At 36.3% G+C, this 24,810-nt stretch overlaps 1 protein-coding gene across 10 annotated transcripts in view; it reads left to right on the forward strand.

The window, feature by feature from the left end:
• NEK1 (NIMA related kinase 1) overlaps window positions 1–24,810 on the forward strand; it is a 191,234-nt gene that overhangs the window by 101,276 nt on the left and 65,148 nt on the right. For 9 of the 10 annotated variants that reach the window (XR_004956413.1, XR_004956412.1, XR_004956415.1 and 6 more), the window contains 3 exons: window positions 10,012–10,095; window positions 16,477–16,551; window positions 17,142–17,237. Coding sequence is in view for 5 of the 10 variants with exons in the window: in XM_036240045.1 (XP_036095938.1) it covers window positions 10,012–10,095; window positions 16,477–16,551; window positions 17,142–17,237 (255 nt within the window). In the remaining 5 variants the exon portion in view is untranslated. Of the gene's footprint in view, window positions 1–10,011; window positions 10,096–16,476; window positions 16,552–17,141; window positions 17,238–24,810 lie in introns of those variants that run through there. The other variant, XR_004956416.1, reaches the window with a different exon arrangement.

Below are 24,810 nucleotides of genomic sequence, written 5' to 3' on the forward strand. Positions count from 1 at the left end.
ATAAAAACAAAAAAACATTGTACTTTTCACAATAAATCCTTGACTACTTCAATTAGAAATCTTTCTACCATATAGTTCCCTTTACTCTCCGTCCTTTATATCCTTTATGCTAAAGTTGTCTCATATCTTACATTAAAGTGCAGTTTAAATCTCCATCAGGCAATGTTATAATTTTTGTTTATAATTTCAAACATATTTATGAACTCAAGAGGTCAGGAATACTTTGTAGTATTTACCCAAATATTTATAATTTCTCTTGGTATTCCTTCCTTCCTAATTTTCCAAGTTTTCTTCTTAAATCATTTTCTCTGTCAGAAGAAATTCTGTTATTTTAGAACAGACCTACTGGCTATAAATCCTCTTAGTTTTATTTCATCTTTATCTATAAACAATATTTTTGCTGAATGTAGTATTTTGGTTTGACAGTTCACTCCTTTTATCTTTAAAAATGTTGCTTTACTGCTTTCTGTCCTCCATAGCTTTTTATAAGACTACTATTCAGATTATTTTTCTCTTACAGGTAATGTCTTATTTTTCTCTAGGTGCTTCAACATTTTTTTCTTTGTCTCTGGTTTTTTTCTGTGTGATTAAGTTGTCTCTGGGCTTGGATTTCTTTAGATTTATTCTGTTCATGGTTTGTTATGGTTCTTGAACTTGTAGGTTTTTTCCTTATGCCATTTTTGAGCCATTATTTCTTCAACTATTTTTTCAGCACTGTGCGCTTTCTCTTCTCTGGTTCTCTAATGACATGAATGGTAGACTTTTCATTCTTGTTCCACAGGTTTATGAAGCTCTTCTCAATTTTTTTTTTTTTTTTTTCAGTTTCTTTTCTCTGTTATCCAGTTTAGATTGTTTCTGTTCCAGTTTAGATTGTTTCTGTTGTTCTGTTTTCTGGTTCATTATGCTTTCCCCTTTTATCCTCATTCTGCTTTATTTAGTCTATTCACTGAGTGTTTTATTTTGGTAATTGTATTTTTTATTTTGTGTTTCTGTCTGTTTTCTTTTTATATCTTCTCATTATTTACTAATACTTTCTATTTTAACCTTTTTCACCACTGTTCATGATTGTGGTTCAAGTACTTTTATAATAGTTTATTTTACATAATTATACCATCTGTGTCATCTAATCATAATGTTTATTGTATATTCCAAGGAAGTTGAGATGTTTATGATTCTTCATATGCTGATTAATTTTGAATTGTGTCCTGGACATTTGGAATATTACATTATTAGACTCTGGGTTTTATTTAAATTTTATGGAGATTGTTGATTATATTTGTTTTAACAGGCAGTTGACTTGTCAGGCTCAGGCTGCAAGTTCTTTACCTTTCTTCTGTGTGCTGTGATTCTAGTTACACTTCCCTTCTCAAAGCCTTACAGTGTCCTTCAGATCTTTTCCATGTGTGCACTGCCCAGTGTGGTCTGTCTGGGATCTGGGGAGAAGTCTCTTTCTTTGCTCCATGCTCAACGTCTTTGGTGTGCAGAACCGGATTATATCCACGCATACACAGGTAATAGGTGAGCCCAGGACTTTATAAACAACTTATAGGGTCATTTTTCTGATGCCACAGACTTGATGCTTCCCTATTCTCTGTGGCTTTCACTTTTCAGTCTTCTAGGTTGAAGCCTCATATATATAGGATTTTACCACTTCTGGGGCCAAGGGAAGGGAGGGAGGGAGGAGGGAGGGAAGCAAGAAGAGAAAAAGGAGAGCGGGACACAGGTTTGGCTCTGCCTTCTTAGAGCTCCAGTGTCCAGGAAACAAAGCTTGCCTTCCCTGAGTTTTAGTTCCTGTAAGCTCCTGTTGTCTCAGCCCTCCCCACAGCAGTGAGCTTTCCTGGGGACTGCGACACAAGAGATAGGAAAAAAAAGAGAAAAGCACACAGAGATTTCCTACCTTCTCCCTGAGTTTTCCCTGAGAGTTCCCTTCCCACTTCTTTAGCCAGAATGAGAAGGTTTCTCTTATCTCTTTGTCATTATCAGAGTGCTCAGTTTCAGGATTTCTGCCAAGTTAGGTTCAGGCCAGAAGATACTGTGGTTTTTAAAAAATGGTACATTCACCATGTGTTTGCTAGTTCTTTCTGTACTAGTGTGCTCTAATTTTCCTGCTGCTTTTTCTTTACAGAGTCCCAATGTTCTGTAGATTTTATAGTTGCATTCAGTGGGAAATTAGGGTGGCATGTGCTTATTTAATCTTACCTGAACCATCTTACCTGGTACCTCATTCTTACTATTTCCAAAACTAAATTTGTGTTGTCTTGAAATCCACTGCCCTTCTTGTATTACCCACATTATTGTAGAGAATCACCATCAAAAACGGCTTGACATTGAGGTTACTGGGAATTCAAGACATCTTTTATTATCTTCTCTCTGTCACTATTCTGCCCAACTCATATCCAGTCAGTGACCAAATGCCATGTTTTCTACTTTCTGAATATCTTGTATCCATCTCCTCCTTTTTATTTTTATTATTTCTGCTATAGTTGAGATCATTATCTCTTGCTGGGCTTTTCATCACTTCTAATCTTGATTTATTCTAACACATCTTTAACTTGAACTGCCAAAGTGATCTTTCTAAAGCAAAATTGAACACATTGCTCATCTGCTTAAAGTTATTTAGTGGTTTTTTTATTGCTTGGAGGGTAAATTAAATTCTCTTCAACTTAGCACAAAGCTTTCATCCTTTGGCTTTCTTACTGTTCTTGATTTTCCTCTCTCTACTACCTTCTTTATCCCTTAAACTTGAGCAATACAAGATTAATTGCAATTCCCTGAAAAGTGCCATTTCTAGTTTTTACCTGAATCCTTTCTCCCTTATCTTCTTGGAGAAAGAGTTCATGTACCTTTCTGTTGCCTTTTTGGCTTGGGCACTGCTGCAGAGGATATGGGGAGAGAAGCAAACAAGTTTTTAGTACCATTGAATTGGTTTTCTGCTGTGGATGGGATGATAATTAACTGTATAATTGGAATAAAATAATTACTGTTAGTATGCCCAATAGGTAAACAATTGATTCTATGCAACAAGTATGTGTTACACATCTGTATTATGCAAGGCATTATTAGGTGATGAGGATAAAACAGTAAGGTCTGACCCCTTCCAAGAATTTATCACACTAATTAATTAATTAGAGAAGCTTAGGGATGGGAGGGTGAGAGGGAAATGGTAGACAACGCATCATCGTATGCTTTGAAAACATTCAGAAATCTGTGGGAATAGTCACTCAGAGTGATGTGTCTAATTCATTCAACTTTCTGTCATGAGACCCTCCTTAGCCCAGCATTGCTGATATTGGAGAAAGACTAAAGTAAATCCAACTAAAATAGAGTATCACATTTCGTAATAAAGGGGTAAAGGGGGAGGAGATTTAATTAGGCATTTACCTTGAAAAATACAATTTAAAAATTCTTTGTCTTATAGTTATCAGAATTTTGGTCATATTTGCAAGTCTATATTCTGAAAGTAATTCGTGAAGGATTATAATTTTTCTGATAGGCTTGTATAATGAAGATTATATGTATTTTATCAAATTCAAGGTAAGACTGTAAGGCATGTTATTTTACATATGACTAAAAGAGGGAAAATGTTGCCAATTTAACTTGATATGGTACTTTTTTCATTTAACTTTTTTATTTTATACTTGTTGAAATAACTTTTAGACTTATTATTTTATTATATCACTCTTGCACATCCACAAAAAAATGTATGAATGAAATAAATTGGTAAAGGTATTCATTCCTAAATCTACTTTACATTCGTAATTTCACTTTTCAATCATTTCTTTTTTAAATTAGGGTCATTGGTGTTTATATGTTCTCAAATAATATTACCTTTCATGCCACCAAGTGCATTGAGATTTCAACATTTATTAAAAGAGTATTCTAATTTTGTCTCTGGGATTTTTCTTTCAAGGAGTCAACACTAGTCTGCAAGTTTAAACGCTAGCACTTTGGCTCTCGTAAACAGGAATCATTAGGGGTTTTTAACTGCTAGGGCTCATATTTTCGCTTGAAGGAGCCCACAGGTGATTTTTAAAAGTTGAAACTTTGAGGGACTATGGTTGTCCAGTTATGATACCAAGAAAGAAAAAACTAACAACATTTATAAATTACTCAGACAGTAATATCTGTATTGTAATTCCTGCCTGACCAGTAGTTCATAAGATTATAACAGATTATAAGATGCCATTGAATTAATAATAAGATGCATGCATTTCAGAGTTGCTAACATGGGAAAAATATTCATATTGATGAAAGATGCTGTATCCTTTACTTCCTGTTTTTATGTTTTACTTTTACAACTAAATTGTAAAAGAGAGCCAATTTTTTTAAATTGACAGCTGAACTGTCAATTTTCCAAAGTTCTTTTCTTAATTTTTAAGTCCTTGCTTTTTTTTCTTTATTGATTTTAGAGAGAGGAAAGGAGAGGGAGAGAGAAATACAAACATCAATGAGAGAGAACACCGGTTGACCACTTCCTGCCCCCCACTGGGGATTTGGCCCACAACCTAGGCATGTGTCCTGACCGGGAATCAAACCGGCAACCTCTTGGTGCATGAGTCAACGCTCAACCACTGAGCCACACTGGCCGGCCTTCTCTTAATTTTTTTAATACCCAAAATATTTTCAATGACTCATGTAATAATTCTTTGTAGCTCTTTTTTATTCACTTAACTTTTCTAATTCTGTCATATTTGAAGAAGATTTTGCATGTAATCTGAGCAATTTTTCAGTATCATTGTCATCATCTTCATGAAATCCTTCATCTTTGGCAAGATTAGCAATTTCCTTTGTCAGTCAGTTTGTATTAGATGTTCATTATATTGTCAGATATTTACAACATCTGATAATCAGGGAGAGATTGACCAACAGAGGCCTTGATGTGATGAATGTGACTAGAAACTGGTGTTCAGTGGGGATGGAGTAATATGTGAGGACTAATCCTGTACTGGTCATTAATGCAAATTTTTGGATTCTGACCACTTGTGCTTCTCAATTCAACATTGTAACATCTGAGATCTTTGTATAATAACTGTACCTATAACACACTACAGTGATGAATATTTAAAATAATAACCCTGATTCTTAAAGAAAAAGATATCAACAGTAATGTAAGACAGCACATAATATATTTTCATTGATACTTATTAATACTCATGATGTATTTGTGTAGTTTGAAAATGTATGTACATTTACATTGTGGCTTATCCTTACAGCCACTCACAAAATCTCTCTTTTGCTGACGAAGAGAAGCAGTCTTAAAGAGATTGTGACAGATGTATGTCTTAAATCCAATGTGCATTTTTTAATGCTTAAAAAAATCACATTATAAATAAACCTAAACAGTTAAGATTACGTTCTGGATCTTACCGGATCTTAAAGATTAATGCTATGAAATTGGAAAACTACTGTAGTTGAATCATTTGATCAATTCATTTTAACTGCTTTAGGAAATCCTAATGAATCATAACATTGTTTCAATGACAAATAAAATCAAAGTCTCTGACCTATGAATAAGCATTTGGAACTTAAATTATTTTTAGGTTGAATCATAATTTAAAGATACCATGGCTTTTCAAGTTACTTCATATGCTTGTGTAGGAATTCAAAACTTTCCATGTTTCAATAAATTTAAATATATATATATATATATATATATATATTAGGGAAACTTTCCATGTTTGGATAAATTAATATATATGTATATGTATTTGTATATGTGTGTGTGTATATATATATATATATATATATATAAAATTTGTTAGGGAACTCTAACAAGAAAGACTTGAGTGATTCATTTTACTGCTAAATATTATAATCATGGTATGAATATAGCATAATTTGTTCATTCATCCACTTTAGTACATCTGCATAGTTTCAAGTTCTTTGCTATTGAGAGTAAAGTTGCTAAGAACACTCAAGTACAAGTTTCTAAATGAATATAAATTTTCCTTTCTCTATATGTTCTCGAGAGTGGACCGCGAGGAAATAATACTGAGTAAAAACAGTCAGTCTCAAAAGGATACATACTGTATGATTCCATATATATAAAACTTGTGAAATATAATTATAGAGATGGAGAACAAATTAATAGTTGATGAGTGTTAGGGGTGGGAGTAGCGAATAATAAGGCTATGAAGTGTTATAGTAATCGTACAGTTAATATCTTGATTATGGTGGTGGTTACACAAAGCTATAGGTGTGATAAAACTGCATTGATACAGGTACACAGATGTGTGCATGTATAACTGCTGAAACAAAGCTCTGTGGTTTGCACCAGTGCCAGTTGCCTGTTTTCGATTGTGTACTATAGTTATGCAAGATGATAAAATGGGAGAGGCTGGATGAAAGATGTACAGACATTCCTGTACTTTTCACCTTTAATATTTCAAACTAAAATGTTAAAAAAGATTACTTCATAGTAACTCATATATATTTTTTTTACTTGTATTTTTCAAATACCATGAAGGGAAGATAAAATCTATAGCCACCCACTCTCCTGTAACTCTGTAGATATTCTCATGCATCTTTTCAGAGTTCACCTCATATTTTTGACTAGCCCTGCCTATTCCTTGTTTTCCCTTACCTCCCCCACTCTCTGATCTGTATCCCAAAAGCTCAAGTAACTGATAAGCTAATGCCAAGATCTTGAAGAGGAGAGGAAACTGAGTGGTTGGAAGCCTCTTTTCAGGCTGGAAGAGGAGAAAAGCAGAACATGCTCATATAATTATACTTTTGTTCTGGCACACCTATGAAATAGGTGGTATTATTATGCTAGTCTTACAGCAAGTTTAATTACTTTTGCTGAAGGTCAACAGAACTTAGGTGGCAAATCCGTGAACTGACAGACTTCAATCTGTCATAGTCCATGTTCTTAACTGTCCCAGTATACTACCCTTCTGCCACTCTGATAGTGCTACTGCAGGAGGTCTGTATAAAAAGTGGTATTCTAGGTCACACTTAACTCACTGAAGGAGGCCTTGCAAGGCCTTCCACGATGAGGTGTTTGGTTTGCATTTTAGAAGATGAATTAGCCATCTTAAGAAGATGAGGAGATCATAATCCACAAACCACAAGTAGTTGTCATGGCTAAAATGTAGGCTTTATGATTGAGCAGTGGCAGAGATGAGATTAGAGATGCCTTATTTGCCATTCAGCAGAATGTGTAATATGTTCTGAAGATAATGGGAACTGTTGAAGGATTTATATGGGGCTCAGTGGAAAGGGATTGTTAGAAATGTTATTCTTACTGCATTGTAGAGACTAGACAGGGGAGTGGGTGGGTTGAGACCAGAGATAAGATGATAAGTTAGGAGGCTTTTCTGGAAATCAAGGAGTCAAAAGAAGAGAGCCTGAGTTGAGGCAGAAACTAGGGATAAATTATGGGTTATTGGGAGGTAGAATTAGTAATTTGGTAGTCATTTGTGTTTGGCAGATGAAAGAGAGAGATAACTCCTAGCTTTCTGACTTGGGTGTCTGACTGTGATCGATAACTGAGATAGGAATAAGATCAAGTAGTAAAAAGAATAATGAATTCAGGTCTATAAATTATTTGAGGAAGCTTTGCTACATAAGAGAGGAGTTGTCCAGATGTCAGTTGTATATACACAGAAGTTCATGAGAAAAGGACTGTGAAGTTGGTTTAGATTTGGGAATTGACAACATATGTTAAATGCTGGGAATAAGAAGAAAAGGAAGGCCAGAGAGTGAATCTCTAGAAAATATTGACATTAGCAATGAGCCAAGGAAGAGAAAAGCCCGTGAAAAATGGTGAAGATTGGAAGATCTCAGGAGAGAGTGCTATTTTAAATACTGAAAGAAAAGAGAGGTCTTTTTTGTAAATTATAATTCACTATTTAGTGGAATATTATGACCGTTATGTAGTCAGTTAATAGTATTTTTAAGGATTTGAATGTAGAAAGAGGCTCTGAATATTAATGTTAATTAATATTAAGTGAAAAAAATAAAAATACAGTAAAGTTCCAATTTTGTAAAAATAAATGTGTATATATTCATGCATATGCATAGAAGGAAAATCGGAAAGTAATATTCTTAAACTTAGACTCTCAGATGATAGAATTATGAATGATTTCTATTCTCTTCATTTTATCCATTTTATGCAGTGAACATAAATGATTTTTATGAGAGAAAAGAATACTTATGTAAAGTTAGTAAATTTAGTCCAAAGTAATATTTGGAAATATTAATTTCAAAATTTGCTCAAGAGGGTCCATTTGAATTGTGAACTAGAGGTCATTAGTAACCTTAGAAAATTTTCATTTGTAGTGGGATCAGAAAACAGATTGTAATGGATTAAAAAATAAATGGCAAGAAGGAAAATGGGGGTGATGAACATAAAAAGTACACTTTCCAGTTCATAAAAAGGCATTAGAGCCCAGCCATTGTGACTCAGTGGATTGAGCATCATTTCAACGACTGAGAGATCTCTATTTGATTCCTGGTCAGGACACATGCCCAGGATGCAGGCTCAATCCCCAGTAAGGGGCTGGCAGGAGGCAGCCAATTGATGTTTCTCTCTCACATCGATGTTTCTATCTCTCTCTCCCTTCCTCTTTCTCTAGAATATCAATAAAAGCATTTTTTTTTTAAATGCTTTAGATGGGGAAGTGGGATTAAGGGTATTTTTAAATTAAGAGGAACATGAAGCATAGTTGTGTGCTGAAGGAAGAGGAAATGGCCCTGGCTGGTTTGGCTCAGTGTTTAGAGCATTGGCCTGAGAACTGGAGAGTCCTGGGTTCGGTTCCCACTAAGGGCACATACCTCGGTTGCAGTTTGTACCCAGCCCTGATAGGGCTGTGTGGGTAGCAACCAGTTGATGTGTCTCTCTCACATCGATATTTCTTTCTCTCTCTTCTCCCCGCCTCTCCCCCCCAAACCTGAAGATAAATGTAAGAAAATGTCCTTGGGTAAGGATTAAAAAAATGAAGAAAGAGGAAATGGATAATTCAACAATCTAATACTTTTATTGAAGGATAGTAATTTCTAATAAGATAAATATTATGTTTATGATAAGCTAGGTTAAGAAATGAACTAATTTGTGATTGAGTATGATCATTTGTAGGATAGTAATAATACATGCCTGAGTGCAAAGACTTTAAGCTCAGATATTTTGTACTCTGTGTATTTAGTATGTAAACAAACATGTAGAAATGATTGGCCCTTCATAGAGGAAATTTTTGATTTGGGGTTTAGCTAACCTCCAAAGCAGTTTTAAAACATGTTTACTTATATGGCTCATAAAAACATAGCTGGTCTCTGTTTCAAATAATTATATATGGGGTTTAATTGCTTCCTCCTGTTGTCATTGAAGTTATTGGTTACATTGATACAGGAAAACACCATTTGTTTTCAGTTTATCAGCTAGAAGTAAATGATCAGTTTTAGCCAAAAGAAATACAATGACACATGGATATTCCTAGGTAAGATGCTGATGTAGCCTTAGTCATTCTTTAAACTTAGTACATTAAATGATGAACAGGGAATCCTGCAAAACCTGGCAGCTATGTATGGAGGCAGGTCCAGCTCTTCAAGAGGAGGGAAACCAAGAAACAAAGAGGAAGAGGTATGCTTCCTGCATGTTCGCTACCTCCGTCACACAGCCATTTTTTAGTTTATTGCCTCCCTTTCCTGCATGGTTTAAGTGCTTACCAATTATTTGAGGGTTTTGTAGGTCTGTAGGGACCTGTTAATATTTTTTTGAATGACATACTGTCATAACTTTGCCCCATAACTGTTATTTGGTATTCTGAGTTCAATTTCTTTTCTTTTGATAAAATTAAAAATTTATAATTACAGTGTATTTCTTTTCAGTAATAAGTTGATCTAAATTAAAAATTTGAAAGTTGATACTATATTTTCATTAACCAGATTTTAAAACTTTCATTTCTGGTATTCAGATTAACCGTTTTCTTTAAGTTAAAAATGATTTAGCAGTAAAAAACATTGGTAGATTTTCTTTTAAATTAAAATGTTGTGTTTTTTTCTTCCTTGTAGGTTTATCTTGCAAGGCTAAGACAAATAAGATTGCAGAATTTTAATGAACGCCAACAGATTAGAGCCAAACTTCGTGGTGAAAAGGCAGGTTGAAAATCAATTGTTAAAAAAATAATTGAATGACATTATAATAGATTAAGATTAAAAATGCTGTGCACTAACACAAAATAAAATCTGAATAAGACAGGGAAAGTCACAGACCAAAAAATTAGGCTGTACCTAGGAGAGTAAGATTAGACATTGTTGTTTATCTTGGTCTCTTCCACAAACATTCAAACCCACCAGAGAGAGCCACAAATTTAAGAACATGGATACCCACAGGGAGATTTTGGCAGGTTCCAAACCTTTCTTAGACAACCAAAATGGTGAAACAAAGAAACAAATCTCAAATGAAAGAAGAGAATTCTCCAGAGGAGGGACTAAATGAAATGGAAAGAAGCAAGCTATCAGATATAGAGCTCAGAGTAATGATTTTGAGGATACTCAACAGCATGAGAAAAGATATGGAAACAATGAAAAATGATCAGTTGGAAATGAAGAAGGACAGCAGAAATAAAGAACACATTGGAAGGAATAATCAGCATATTAGAGGAAGCCAAGGATCGGATCAATGAATTAGAAGACAAGATAGAGAAAAAAAAATCAGTCAGAGAAACAAAAAGAAAAAACAGGAGGACATTTTAAGAGAGCTGTGGGACATGGAACCTGACAATATTAGCATGATAGTACCAGAAGAAGAACATGAGCAAGGGTTAGAGAATCTATTTGGAAAAATAGTGGCAGAAACATTCCCTAACTTGGTGAAGGAAAAAGGCATACAAGTTCAGGAAGCACAGAGACCCCAAGGCAAGTAGAACCTAAAGAAGCTCATACCAAGACATATAATTAAAATGCCAAAATTAAAGACAAAGAGAGAATGTTAAAGGCAGCAAGAGAAAAGCAACAGATTGCCTACAAAGGAGCTCCCATAAGGCTGTCAGATTTCTCAACAGAAACACTACAGGCCAGAGGAAATGGCATGAAGTATTCAAGGTAATGAAAAACTAGGATCTGAATCCAAGACAATTCTATCCACCAAGGCTATCATTCAAAATAGAAGGTAAAATAAAGAGCTTCCCAACACCCCCCCGCCCCGCCCCAAAAAAGGCTGAGGGATTATATTACCACCAAACCAGCATTCTAAGAAATGTTAAAGAGACTGCTGTAATAAACAAAAGAAATAGAGAGAGAAACATAGGCATAATAAGTAAAAATGACAATAAATAAGTACATATCAATAATAACCTTAAATGTATTTGGAGTAAATGCTTCAAACAAAAGACAGAGTAGCTGCATGGATAAGAAAGCATGACCCATGTATATGTTGTTTACAAGAAACCCACCTAACAACAAAGTTTGTTTGTGAAGAGTTTGAAAGTGAAGAGATGGAAAAAAATTTTCCAAGCAAATGGAAATGAAAAAAAAAAAAAAAAAAATATATATATATATATATATATATATGGTAGCAATACTTATATCTGATAAAATAGACTTCAAAATGAAGGCCATAACAAGAGATAAAGAAGGCTACTACATAATATTAAAAGAATCAATCCAACAAGAGGTATAATCTCAGTAAACATATATGCCCCAATGTACGAGTACCAAAATATATTTAAAAACTTTTGGAGGACTTTAAGGGAGAAATCAACAGTAATATAATCATAGTAGGGGACTTTAACACCCCACTGACATCACTGGATAGATCCTCTAGACAAAAAATTAACAAGGAAACAGATCCTAAATGATACACTAGATCAGATAGATTTAATAGATATTTTCAGAGAATTACACCCCAAAACTTCAGAATACACATTCTTAAGTGCACACAGGATCTTCTCAAAGATAGACCACGTGCTAGAACACAAACTAAGTCTATACAAGTCCAAGAAGATTGAAATCATATGAAACGTTCTCAGATCACAATGGCATTAAACTTCTAATTAATTACAATAAAAACACTTAAACATTTGGACACTAAATAACATGATATGAAACAATTAATGTGTTACCAAGGAGATCAAGGAAGAAATTAAAAACTTCCTGGAAATCAATGAAAATGAACACACAACAACACAAAATCTATGGCACACAGTGAAAGCAGGGAAGTTCATAGCATTACAGGCCTGCCTCAAGAAAAAATAACAATTTCTTAAAGAGTAACCCTACAACTTAAAGAACTATAAAGTGAACAAAAAGAAAAACCCACAGCAAGTAGAAGGAAAGGAATGAAAAAGGTCAGATTGGAAATAAATGATATACAGACTAAAAATCAATTCAAATGATCAATGAAACCAAGAGCTGGTTCTTTGATACGGTAAACAAGATTGATGAACCTTTAGCCAGACTCACCAAGAAACAGAGGACCCAAATAAACAAAATCAGAAACGAAAGAGAAGTAACAACAGACACCACAGAAATACAAAGGATTGTTAGAAAATACTATGAACAATTATATGCCAACAAATTGCCCAATCAAGGCGAAGTGGACAAATTCCTAGAATCACACAGTCTTCTAAAACTGAACCAGGAAGCCCTGGCCGGTTTGGCTCAGCGGTTAGAGCGTTGGCCTGCAGTCCGGAGAGACCCGGGTTTGGTTCCCGCTAAGGGCACGTACCTTGGTTGCAGTTTGTCCCCAGCCCTGGTTGGGTCGTGTGGGTGGCAACCACTCGATGTGTCGCTTTCACATCGATGCTTCTCTCTCTCTCTCTCCCTCTCACTCTATCTGAACAAAATATCGAAAAATGTCCTCGGGTGAGGATAAAAAATAAAATAAAAATAAAAAAAAAAAGAGAGATTTTGCCCTGGCCGGTTTGGCTCAGCTGTTAGAGCGTCGGCCTGTGGTACAGAGAGACCCGGGTTCGGTTCCCGCTAAGGGCACGTACCTCGGTTGCAGTTTGTCCCCGGCCCTGGTTGGTCGTGCAGGTGGCAACCACTCGATGTGTCCCTTCGCATCGATGTTTCTCTCTCTCTCTCTCTTCCTCTCTCTCTCTCCCGCTCTGTCTGAACACAAAATGCAAAAATGTCCTCGGGTGAGGATTAAATAAATAAATAAATAAATAAATAAATAAATAAATAAATCTGAACCAGGAAGAGATAGAAAACTTAGACCAATAACAACTAAGGAAATTGAAGCAGTAATCAATAAATTCCCAGCAAATAAATACCTGGGTCTGGACAGCTTCACAGGGGAGTTTTACCAAATGTTCAGAGAAAAACTAACACCTGTTCTTCTCAAACTATTCCAAAAAAATTCAAGAAGAAGGAAGACTTCCAAGCTCTTTTTTGGAGGCCAGCATAATCCTAATTCCAAAACCAGATAAAGACACTACAAAGAAAATAAAACTACAGGCTAGTATCCCTGATGAACATAGATGCCAAAATCCTCAACAAAATAGCAAATTGGATCCAGCAATATATTGAAACAATTATTCAGCATGACCAAGTGGGATTCATCCCAGAGATGCAAGACTGGTACAGTATTCGGAAATCAATAAATGTTATACACCACATAAACAAAATGAAATATAAAAATCATACGGATCCTATCAATAGATGCTGAAAAGCATGGGACAAAATTAAGCACCTATTTCTGATAAGAATGCTCAGCAAAGTGGGAATAGAGGGATAATATCTCAACGTAACAAAGTCCATGTATGAAAAACCTACAGCAAATATCATACTTAATGGGCAAAAACAAAAAGCATTTCCCTTAAGAGGAACAAGACAGGATGCCCACTTTCGCCACTCTTATTCAATGTAGTACTGGAAGTCTTAGCCACAGTAATTAGACAAGAAGAAAAAATAAAAGGCATCCAAATTAGAAAGGAAGAAGTGAAACTGTCTTTCATAGATGACATGATATTGTACTTAGAAACTACAAAGACTCCATCAGGCCCTGGCCAGTTTGGCTCAGTGGTGGAGCATCAGCCCGCGGACCAAAGAGTCCTAGGTTTGATTCCAGCCATGGGCATGTACCTTGGTTTTGGTTCGTCCCCGGCCCTGGTTGGGGTCGTACAGGAGGCAGCCATAGATGTGTCCCTTTCACATTGATATTTCTCTCTCTCTCCCCCCTCCCACTCTATCTGAAGATATTTGAGAAGAATATCCTTGGGTGAGGATTAAAAAAACAAAACAAAAACTAAAGGCTCCATCAGAATTCTACTAAATTTAATTAGTGAATTTGGCAAAGTAGCAGGATACAAAATTAACATCAAGAAATCGATGGCATTCTTATACACCAATAATGAACATTCAGAAAGGGAAACTAAAAACAAAACAAAACAATTTCATTTACCATTGTAACAACAAAAAAGTAAGATACCTAGGAATAAACTTAACCAAGGAGGTAAAAGACCCGTTCTCAGAAAACTACAGAGCATTGAAAAAAGAAATAGAGGAAGATATTAAAAAGTGAAAGTATATACCATGTTCACGGATTAGAAGAATTAACATCATTAAAATACCCATACTACCCAAACCAATTGATAGATTCAATGCTATCCCCACTAAAATACCACTGGCATATTTCACAGATCTAGAAAAATACTCCAAAAGTTTATATGGAACCAAAAAAGACCCTAAATAGCCACAACAATCTCGAAAAAGAACAAAATTGGAGGGATCACAATACCAGATATCAACTTATACTACAAAGCCACTATAATCAAAACAGCCTGGTACTGGCACAAGAACAGGCATATAGAGAACCCAGAAATCATCAACCCAAGACATTATGCACAATTGATACTCAACAAAGGTGGCAAGTGCATACAATGGACTAAAGACTATCTTCAATAAATGTCATTGGGAAAATTGAACAGGTACATGCAAAAAAATGATTCTAGACCACCAACTTATACCATACACAAGAATAAACTCAAGATGGATAAAAGATTTAAATACAGCTCTTGAAACTATAAAAATCAGAAAAGAAAATGTAGACAGAAATATCTCAGATATCATATGTAGCAGAATTTTCACCGATACATCACCTAGGGCAAGAGAAACAGGAAAAAATTAATACACGGGACTACATAAAACCAAAAAGCTTCAGCACGGCAAAAGAAACCAGTATCAAAATGAAAAGGGAACCCACTCTCTGGGAGAACATGTTTGCCAGTGATACATTGGATAAAGGGGTTAATATCCAAAATATATAGAAACATACAACTCAACAAAAAGAAGACAAACAACCCACTTAAAAAATGCAAAGAGGACACTTCTTCAAACAGGACATACAAATGGCCAAGAGACATATGAAAAAATATTCAACATCACTAATCATCAGAGAGATGTGAATTAAAACAACTATGAGATATCATCTCACAAAACTGTCAGAATGGCTGCCATCAACAAATCTTCAAACAAGTGCTGGAGAGGCTGGACAGAAAAGGGGACTCTAGTACACTGCAGGTAGGAATGCAGACTGGTACAGCCACTAGAGAAAACAATGTGGAGTTTCTTCAAAAAAGTTAAAAATGGAACTTCCATTTGACTCAGTGATCCCACTTCTAGGAATATATCCTATGAAGCCTGAAACACCAATCAGGAAGAATATATGCACCCCTATGTTCATAGCAGCCTATTTACAATTGCTATGATCTAGAAACAGCCCAAGTGAGTGGATAAAAACTTGTGGTACATTTACACAATGAAATACTATGCAGTTGTAAAAAAAGAAAGATCTCTTACCTTTTGAGATGACATGGAGGGACCTGGAGAGTATTATACTGAGCGAAATAAGCCAGTCAGAGAAAGACAAGTACTACATGATCTCACTTATTTTTGGAATATCATGAACAAAATAAGCTGTCGATCAAAATAGATCCAGAGACATAGTAGTAGAGAACAGACTGACATACCTTAGAGGGAATGCGGTTGGAAGGGTAGGGTGGGGGGCAAACCAAAGAACTTATATGCACATAAGCATAACCAATGGACACAGACAACAGTTTGGGGAAAGGAGGAAGGGGGTGAGAAAGGGGAGGAGGGTGTCAATGGGGGAAAAAAGAGGGAACATATGTAATACTTTCAACAATAAAGAGTTTTTAAAAATTGAGCAGAAAACTACATGAGGTTAAAGAAAATTTTATTTAAAATTGGTAAGATTTATTTGTTGCAGAGGAACTCTAAGAGGAAAATGTAAGTAGTACCCATGGACATATAAAATGGTACATTTTCTACCATTATCTTTTTATCTTTTTCCTCATTTTCTGTAGAGTTGATAGTTTTGAAGAGTTAATATGCAGTAAGAAAAAATTAGTAACATTGAACAATTAACCATTTTACATATTTTTTTCTTATTATTGAATTTATTGGGATGACACTGGTTAACAAAATGATACAGGTTTCAGATTTATTCATATTCTCTTCCTCTCTGAATTTGAGGGTCTATCTTAAGTGGTTTGCTTATCTGTTTTACAGAAAGAAGCTGACATTTCTGAAGGACAAGGAAGTGAGGAGGCTGACATGAGGCGTAAAAAAGTTGAAGCTCTTAAGGTATGGACTAGAAATGGTTTACTCAGAGAAAATTGAAATCTCAGATAGAGAATTGTGTTGTTAAGTCTTTTACAGTTCAGTCACTGTATTCTCTTGCCTTAATTTTTCTTTCTCCTTTATTCCTCACTTTTCAGTTTCTGAAAAATACTACATTTTCACTCTATATATCATATTTATGGAGAACAGTTGATGAAACTGTGGCATAAGTATGTGAAACTATCATACAACTAACCTTAAAAAGAATAAAATGGTAACCTTAAAAATATAATTGTTCATTTCTGTGAAGAAAAATGAAGTTTGTGTATAATAATTATAGTTTAAAAATTTTATGTTTGTATTTCCATTAGCTGTACCTGCATTCATTTTCATTCATTAGACACTTATTAAGCAGTACTGTTTGTTGAGCTGTGGTTTAGGTGCTGGGACTTTAGAGTGATCTTACATTTTTATTCTGGAATACAATGCAGGCACACAGGCGCGCACACACACACATTTCTTTTCTGGGTAATAATTAAATAACTTTATAGACCTGGGGGAAAAACAACCTATGCTTTTCTCTCTGGCAACTATTTTGTCATTTTTATTTTCAGGCCCAAGCAAGTGCACGTGCTGCTGTACTAAAAGAACAATTGGAACGAAAGAGAAAGGAAGCATATGAGAGAGAAAAGAAAGTGTGGGAGGAGCATGTAAGATTTAGCTCCTATTTCTAATCCTGGTCGTGCTAATATCCTGGTATCTCTTACTGGGTAGTATGTCAGCATTATACTTTTGTAACTCTATTTTTGTCTAATTTTGAATTCTCATTAGTTCTCCCTCTCCCTTCTACCCTGCTGTTCTGCCTATTACTCTCTCTTTTTCATATTTAAGGATGAAGTTATTTTTGTGTTTGATTTGAGATGAGACGCTAATTTATTTATTTATTTATTTATTTATTTATTTATTTATTTATTTATTTATTTTATTATTGTCAAATAAGTAATCAAAGTCCCAGCATCATATAATGGCTACACCTTCCTTCCACCACTGATTTATAACACTACCTTTAAGATATGTTAAATCCTTATCTATACAAGAGAATGAATCTATAGTATATATGTGTCATACTTCTGCTCCATTCTTCTGTCTGTTTTGCCAGTACCACATTGTAGTAGTAATTATGGATTTAGAATATATTTTAATTTCTAGTAGAGTTTGTCCCTCATTTCTTTTCACATATGTTGTACTTAGTTATTTGTTCCTTTTTCTTTATCAGATATATTTTAGGGTAATTTTTTTAATCCTGTTGAAATTTTGATCAGTATTACCTTAAACCTACAAATTAGATTAAGAAGAACTGATATGTTTATAATAACATTTATCCAGGAGCATATTATATGTCTCCATTACTCATTTTTTCTTTTATATCTCTTACGCAATTTGGATCATTTTTAACTCATACTTGTTATACTTGTAAAAGTTATTTCTTTTTTTTATCCTCACCCGAGGACATTTTTCCATTTTTTACTCAGAGCGGGAAGGAGAGAGAGGAAGAGAGAGAAACATCGATGTGAAAGGGACACATCGAGTGGCCGCCACTCACACGACCCAACCAGGGCCAGGGACAAACTGCAGCCAAGGTACATGCCCTTAGCGGGAACCGAACCCGGGTCTCTGTGGACCGCAGGCTGACGCTCTAACCGCTAAGCCAAACCGGCCAGGGCTAAAAGTTATTTCTTGGTCGTTTAAATTCCATTTCTGTATTTATATGTTTCTTTTTATGACAGAATGTTGCTGATATTTAGAGAAATTATTGAGGTTTTTGTTTTGTTTGTTCGCTAATCTCTAATGCAATGAATTTACCTACTTTGCCAATTTTCAGTTAATTTTATGGGCTTGTAGCATGGGACTATGTCATTGGCAAGTAGTCATGATATACATTATAGTAATAATTCCTATTGTTTATTGTATGCCAGGAACATCATAACCACTGCATGTGTATTGCTTTGTTTAATCTTTACAGCTTTACAAAGCAGACGTAGAAAAGATAAAACAATTAGATGAAGTCACATTTCCAATAAGTGTGAAACAGGGATCTCAACCTGAGTCTACTTAGTGTTGACCTCTTTATTCTTATGCACTATACCTTAATTTCTTCTTCTTTTTTAAAAAAATTGTGCCTTTTATGACCATTTTATTCTTACTGCATTGGTCAGAACCTCTAGCACAATATTAAATAAGAATAGGGATAATATTTTGTTCCTGTTTTTTTTTTTAATCTTCATCCAAGGATACTTTTTCATTTATCTTCAGATAGAGTGGGAGGGAGCGACAGAGAGAGAGAGAAACATTGACATGAAAGAGACACATCGATTGGCTGCCTCCCGCATGACCCCGACCGGGGCCGGGGAACGAACCACAACTGAGGTACGTGCCCTTGACCAGAATCAAACCTGCAACTCTTTGGTTTCAGGTCTGATACTCTAACCACTGAGCAAAACTGGCCGGAGCTTTTTTGTTGTTGTTAGTCCTCACTCAAGGACATTTTTTCTTTTAGATAGAGTGGAAGGGAAGGAGGGAGAGAGAGCGGAAATAACATTGATGTGAGAGAGAGACATCATTGATTGCTTCCTGCACGACCCCGACTGGGCTGGGGATCGAACCTGCAACCCAGGTACATACCCTTGACCAAAAGTTGAAACCGAGACTCTTTGGTCTGCAGGCCAACATTTTAACCACTAAGCTGAACCAGCCAGGACATTTTGTTCCTGTCTTTCATGGATGTGCTTCATTCATTTCTGTTGTGTACGGTGAAATAATAAGGAATAGGGTTTGATCTCTAGAGTTTACAATTTTTATCAGAAGTGTGTCTTGGAGTTTTTATCAAATGTCTTTTGTGCATGATTTTTTTTTTTTAAATCCACCATTGATGTAATTTGCAGATAGAGTCTCTTCTTACCAGATTCCTAATGAAAGAGAAACATTTAGCTATAAAGAATGAGTACAAGAGAACTCCAGGATTCAGGCAACATATCTGTGGAAATCTGTTCCATAGTTAAGTCAGAGACTATATCTTGAATATGATGAGTTCCTACTTTAATGCATTTTACTCTTGGCTGTGTATTTAATTTCTGTCTTAGTCCCATTCTTTCAACCTGCCATACAGACCTATATAGCTTGCAGTGGATACACTCCCCATCTTTCATTTCCTCAGAATGTTTCCTTTTTTTTTTTATTAATCTTCACCCAAGGGTATTCTTTTCACTAATTTTTCTTAGATACAGTGAAAGGGAGTTAGAGAGAGAGAAAAAAAAACATCCATGTGAGAGAGACACATAATTGGTTGCCTCCCGCATGACCCCCACAGGGACCAGGGATCAAACCTGCAACCCAGGTACATGCCCTTCGCCGGAAGTCGAACTATGACACTTCGGTTCGAGTCTGATGGTCTAACTGCTGAGCCAAACTGGCTGGGGTAAAATGTTTTTATCCTTAATCTTGCCATCAATATTATCCATTTATTTTTATTATTATTTTATTTTATTTCTCTTACAGATGTTTCTCCTTTTTTCCCCATTGACACCCTCCTCCCCATCTCCCCCACCCCATCCCAGCTCTATTGTCTGTGTCCATTGGTCACTTGTACATGCACATAAGTTCTGTGGTTTATCTCTTCCCTCCCCCACCACTCCCTCTTCTGAGGGTTGTCAGTCTGTACCCTACTTCCACATCTCTGGGTCTACCTTATTACTCAGACTATTATGTTCATTATATTCCACAAATAAGTGAGATCATGTGGTATTTGTCTTTTTCTGCATGGCTTGTTTCATTTAGAATGATACTTTCCAGGTCCCTCCATGTCATCTCAAAGGATAAGAGATCTTTCTTACAGCTGCAAAGTACTCCATTGTGTATATGTACCACAGCTTTTTTATCCATTCATCTACTGATGGACACTTGGGCTGTTTACAGATCTTAGCTATCGTAAATAGTACTGCTATGAACATAGGGGTACATATATTCTTTCTGATTTGTGTTTCAGGCTTCTTAGGGTATATTCCTAGAAGTGGGATCACTGGGTCAAATGGCAATTCAGTTTTTAATTTTTTGAGGTAACACCATATTGTTTTCCATAGTGGCTGCACCAATCTGCATTCTCACCAGCAGTGTACTAGAGTCCCCTTTTCTCCACACCCTCACCAACACTTGTTGTTTGATGATTTGTTGATGGTGGCCATTCTGGCAGGTGTGAGGTAATACCTCATAGTCATTTTAATTTGCATCTCTCTGATGATTAGTGATGTTGAGCATTTCTTCATATGTCTCTTAGCCATTTGTATGTCCTGTTTGGAGAGCTGTCTCTTTAGTGCTTTTATTCTTCTTTCATTTATGTAGTGTATCACATTTATTGATTTGTGAATATTGTACCAGCCTTGCATCCCTGGGATGAATCCCATTTGGTCATGGTGAGTAATTATTTTGCTGTATCGCTGGATCTGATTTGCTAGTATTTTGTTCAGGATTTTGGCATCTGTGTTCATCAGGGATATTGGCCTGTAGTTTTTTTTCTTTGTAGTGTCTTTTTCTGGTATTGGAATTAAAATTATGCTGGCCTCATAAAACAAGTTTGGAAGTCTTTCTTCTTCTTGAATTTTTTGAAATAGTTTTAGGAGAATGGGTGTTATTTCTCCTTTGAATGTTTGGTAAAACTCCCCCGTGAAGCCATCTGGGCCTGGGCTTTTGTTTGCTGGGAGAGTCTTGATTACCTCTTCAATTTCCTTAGTTGTTATTGGTCTGTTCAAGTTTTGTCTCTCTTCCCGATCCAGTTTTGGGAGACTGTGTTTCTAGAAATTTGTCCATTTCGCTTAGGTTGTCGAATTTTTTGCCATATAATTGTTCCTAGTAGTTGTTAACGATCTTTTGTATTTCTGTGGTGTCAGTTGTTACTCTCCTCTTTTGTTTCTGATTTTGTGTAATTGGGTTCTCTCTCTTTGTTTCTTGGTGAGTCTAGCTAAGGATCCATCAATCTTGTTTATCTTTTCGAAAAACCAGCTCTTTATTTCCTTCATCCTTTGAATTGTTGTTTTTTTTTTGGTCTCTATGTCATTTATTTCTGCTCTGATCTTTACTATTTCCTTCCTTCTACCTGCTCTGGGGTTTTCTTTTTGTTTGCTCTCTATTATTCTTTAAGTTGTGAGGTTAGATAGTCTGTTAGACATTTTTCTTGTTTCTTGAGGTAGGCCTGTAGTGCTGTGAACTTCCCTCTCAGAACTGCTTTCGCTGCATCCCATAAATTTTGTGTTGTGTGTTCATTTTCATTGGTTTCAAGAACGTTTTTAATTTCTTCCTTGATCTTCTTGGTAACCCATTCATTGTTTACTAACATGCTATTTACCCTCCATGTGTTCAAATGTTTTTGTATGTTCTTCTTGCAATTGATTTCTAGTTTCATGCCATTGTGATCTGAGAAGATGCTTGACATGATTTCAATCTTCTTGAACTTATAGAGACTTAGTTTGTGCCCTAACATGTGGTCTATTTTTGAGAATGTCCCATGTGCACTTGAGAAGAATGTGAATTCTGTAGTTTTGGGGTGTAATTCTCTGTAGATATCTATGAAATAAATTTGGTCTAGTGCTTCATTTAGAGTCTCTGTTTTCTTGCTAATTTTTTGTCTAGAGGATCTATCCATTGATGTCAGCAGGGTGTTGAAGTCCCTTGCTATGATTGTATTACTGTCAATTTCTCCTTTGAAGTCCTCCAGAAGATTTTTAATATATTTTGGTGCTCCTATAGTGGGGGCATGTATGTTTAATAAAGTTATATCTTCCAGTTGGATAGATCCTTTCAATACTATGTAGTGGCCTTCTTTGTCTCTAGTTATGGCCTTCATTTTGAAATCTGTTTTATCAGATATGAGTATTGCTACCCCAGCTTTTTTTTCCTTTCCGTTTGCTTGGAAGATCTTTTTCCATCCCTTCACTTTCAACCTATGTGAGTCTTTTGTTGTGAAGTGGGTCTCTTGTAAACAACATATAGATGAGTCATGCTTTCTTATCCAATCAGCTACTCTGTGTCTTTTTTATGGGAGCATTCATCCATTTACATTTAAGGTGATTATTTTTTTTATATATATATTTTTTTTCCTCACCCGAGGATATTTTTCCATTTTTTGTACAGATAGAGTGGGAGGGAGAGAGAGGAAGGGAGAGAGAGAGAGAAATATCGATGTGAAGGGACACATCGAGTGGCTGCCACCCGCACGACCAACCAAGGCCGGGGACAAACTGCAACCGAAGTACGTGCCCTTAGCGGGAACCGAACCCGGGTCTCTCCGGACCGCAGGCCGACACTCTAACCGCTGAGCCAAACTGGCCAGGGCTAAGGTGATTATTGATATGTACTTATTTATTGCCATTTTTGTATAGTGTGGCTATATTTTTCTTCCTACTTCTTCTACTAATTACAGCAGTCCTTTTAACATTTCTTGCAGTGCTGGTTTAGTGCTAATGTATTCCCTTAGCCTCTTTCTGTCTGGGAAGCTCTTTATTTGACCTTCTATTTTGAATGATAGCCTTGCTGGGTAGAGTAGTCTTGGATTCAGATCCTTGTTTTTCATGACCTTGATTACTTTGTGCCATTCCCTTCTGGCCTGTAGTGTTTCTGTTGAGAAGTCACCTGAGAGCCTTATGGGGGTTCTTTTGTAGGTAATTTGTTGTTTATTTCTTGCTGCCTTTAGGATTCTCTCTTTGTCTCTAATTTTTGTCATTTTAGTTACTATGTGTCTTGGTGTGGGCCTGTTTGGGTTCTTCTGTCTGGGGGCTCTCTGTGCTTCTTGAACTTGAATGCCTTCTTCCTTCACCAAATTAGGGAAGTTTTCAGTCACTATTTCTTTAAATATATTCTCTAACACTTGCTCATTTTCTTCTTCTTCGGGGACTCCTATGATGCGAATATTATTATATTTCCAGTTGTCCTACAGTAGTATTAAGCTGTCTTCCTATTTTTTAATTGTTTTTTCCTTTTGGTTTTCTGGTTGGTTGATTTTTTTCTACCCTGTCTTCTAATTCACTGATCCGGTCCTCAGCTTCCTCTACTCTGCTCTTTAGACCTTCCAATGTGTTCTTTATTTCTGGTATGTCATTCTTTATTTCTTTTGGTGGTTTTTAATTTCCAATTGGTTGATTTTCAATGTTTTCATGTCTTTATTCATGGTGTTGATGTCCTTACTCCTGCTGTTGAGGTTCCTCAAGATTATGGCTCTGAATTGCAGCTCTGTTAACTTGCTTAACTGTACCTCATTTATGTCATCTTCGGTAGAGGTGTCGTGTTTTTCCATTTGGCATTTGTTACTTTGTTTCTCCATTTTGGCTATCTCAGTGGGCTTATGAGCCTGCCAAATTTTCCCTGTGGGTGTTGGTGTTCTGCTGTTTGTGGCTCCCTCCCCTGGGTTTGGATGAGCCTTGGTAGGCCCATGTTAAACACCACTGTCAAGTCTTACTTTCTTGGGTAGAGTTACAAGCCCTGAAATGGTTCAGTTATCCTCTAGCTTTTTGCCGGGAGGCTACTAGTAGCTGTTACTTGAAGAGCCTTAGGTTCTTAGTTGAATGAAAAACTCCCTCAGGTGTTCAGCATAAGGGGATTTCCTTAGGGTGGAGCAGATGCTGGTTCTTAATTAGCCTCAATTTGCATTCCATTGGTTCACCAGGTGGGGTTGAATCTCCAAGGGAGGGGCCGTGCCTCTCCCCAGAGCCCTGGGAAGGAGTAAGATGGTCACTGTCCTGCATGACCGCAACTCAGCAAAAGCTCTGAGTGCCCTCCAAATCCTGAATGTCCCCACACAGTTCCAGTCTAGTCTGCCCTCCCTCTTCCAGAGCCCAACGTGAATGGCTGTGGCTATTTTTGCACTTTGTCCCCGGCTCTCTGCGCTGTGGAGCCGCTTGGGAGTTGAACCCCGAGGGCGGGCGCTGCTCACAGCTCAGACTGCTGCTGTCCATGGGCTCTCAGCCCCACTCTGGCACCTCTGCAATCCTACCAGGATTATATGGTCCTTGCAAGCTGCTTTTCTGTTGCTTTTTCCCAACAATTTGTCTTTAGTTTAGTTGTAATTCCAGTTTGGTCCTGGGAGATGGTCTGTGTAGCTCCATTCACACCGCTGCCATTTTGGCTTTTTTCTGTCCATTTAAATAGGTACACTATGAGCTCAATTTGGAATCATGCTCCTTGTTCCAAGTATCACTAGACATTAACAGAGTTTCAGAGATCTCTGCAAGATACGTTTAT

Source organism: Molossus molossus, unplaced genomic scaffold, assembly GCF_014108415.1.
Source record: "Molossus molossus isolate mMolMol1 unplaced genomic scaffold, mMolMol1.p scaffold_m16_p_4, whole genome shotgun sequence".
In the NCBI taxonomy this organism is placed as follows: domain Eukaryota; kingdom Metazoa; phylum Chordata; class Mammalia; order Chiroptera; family Molossidae; genus Molossus; species Molossus molossus.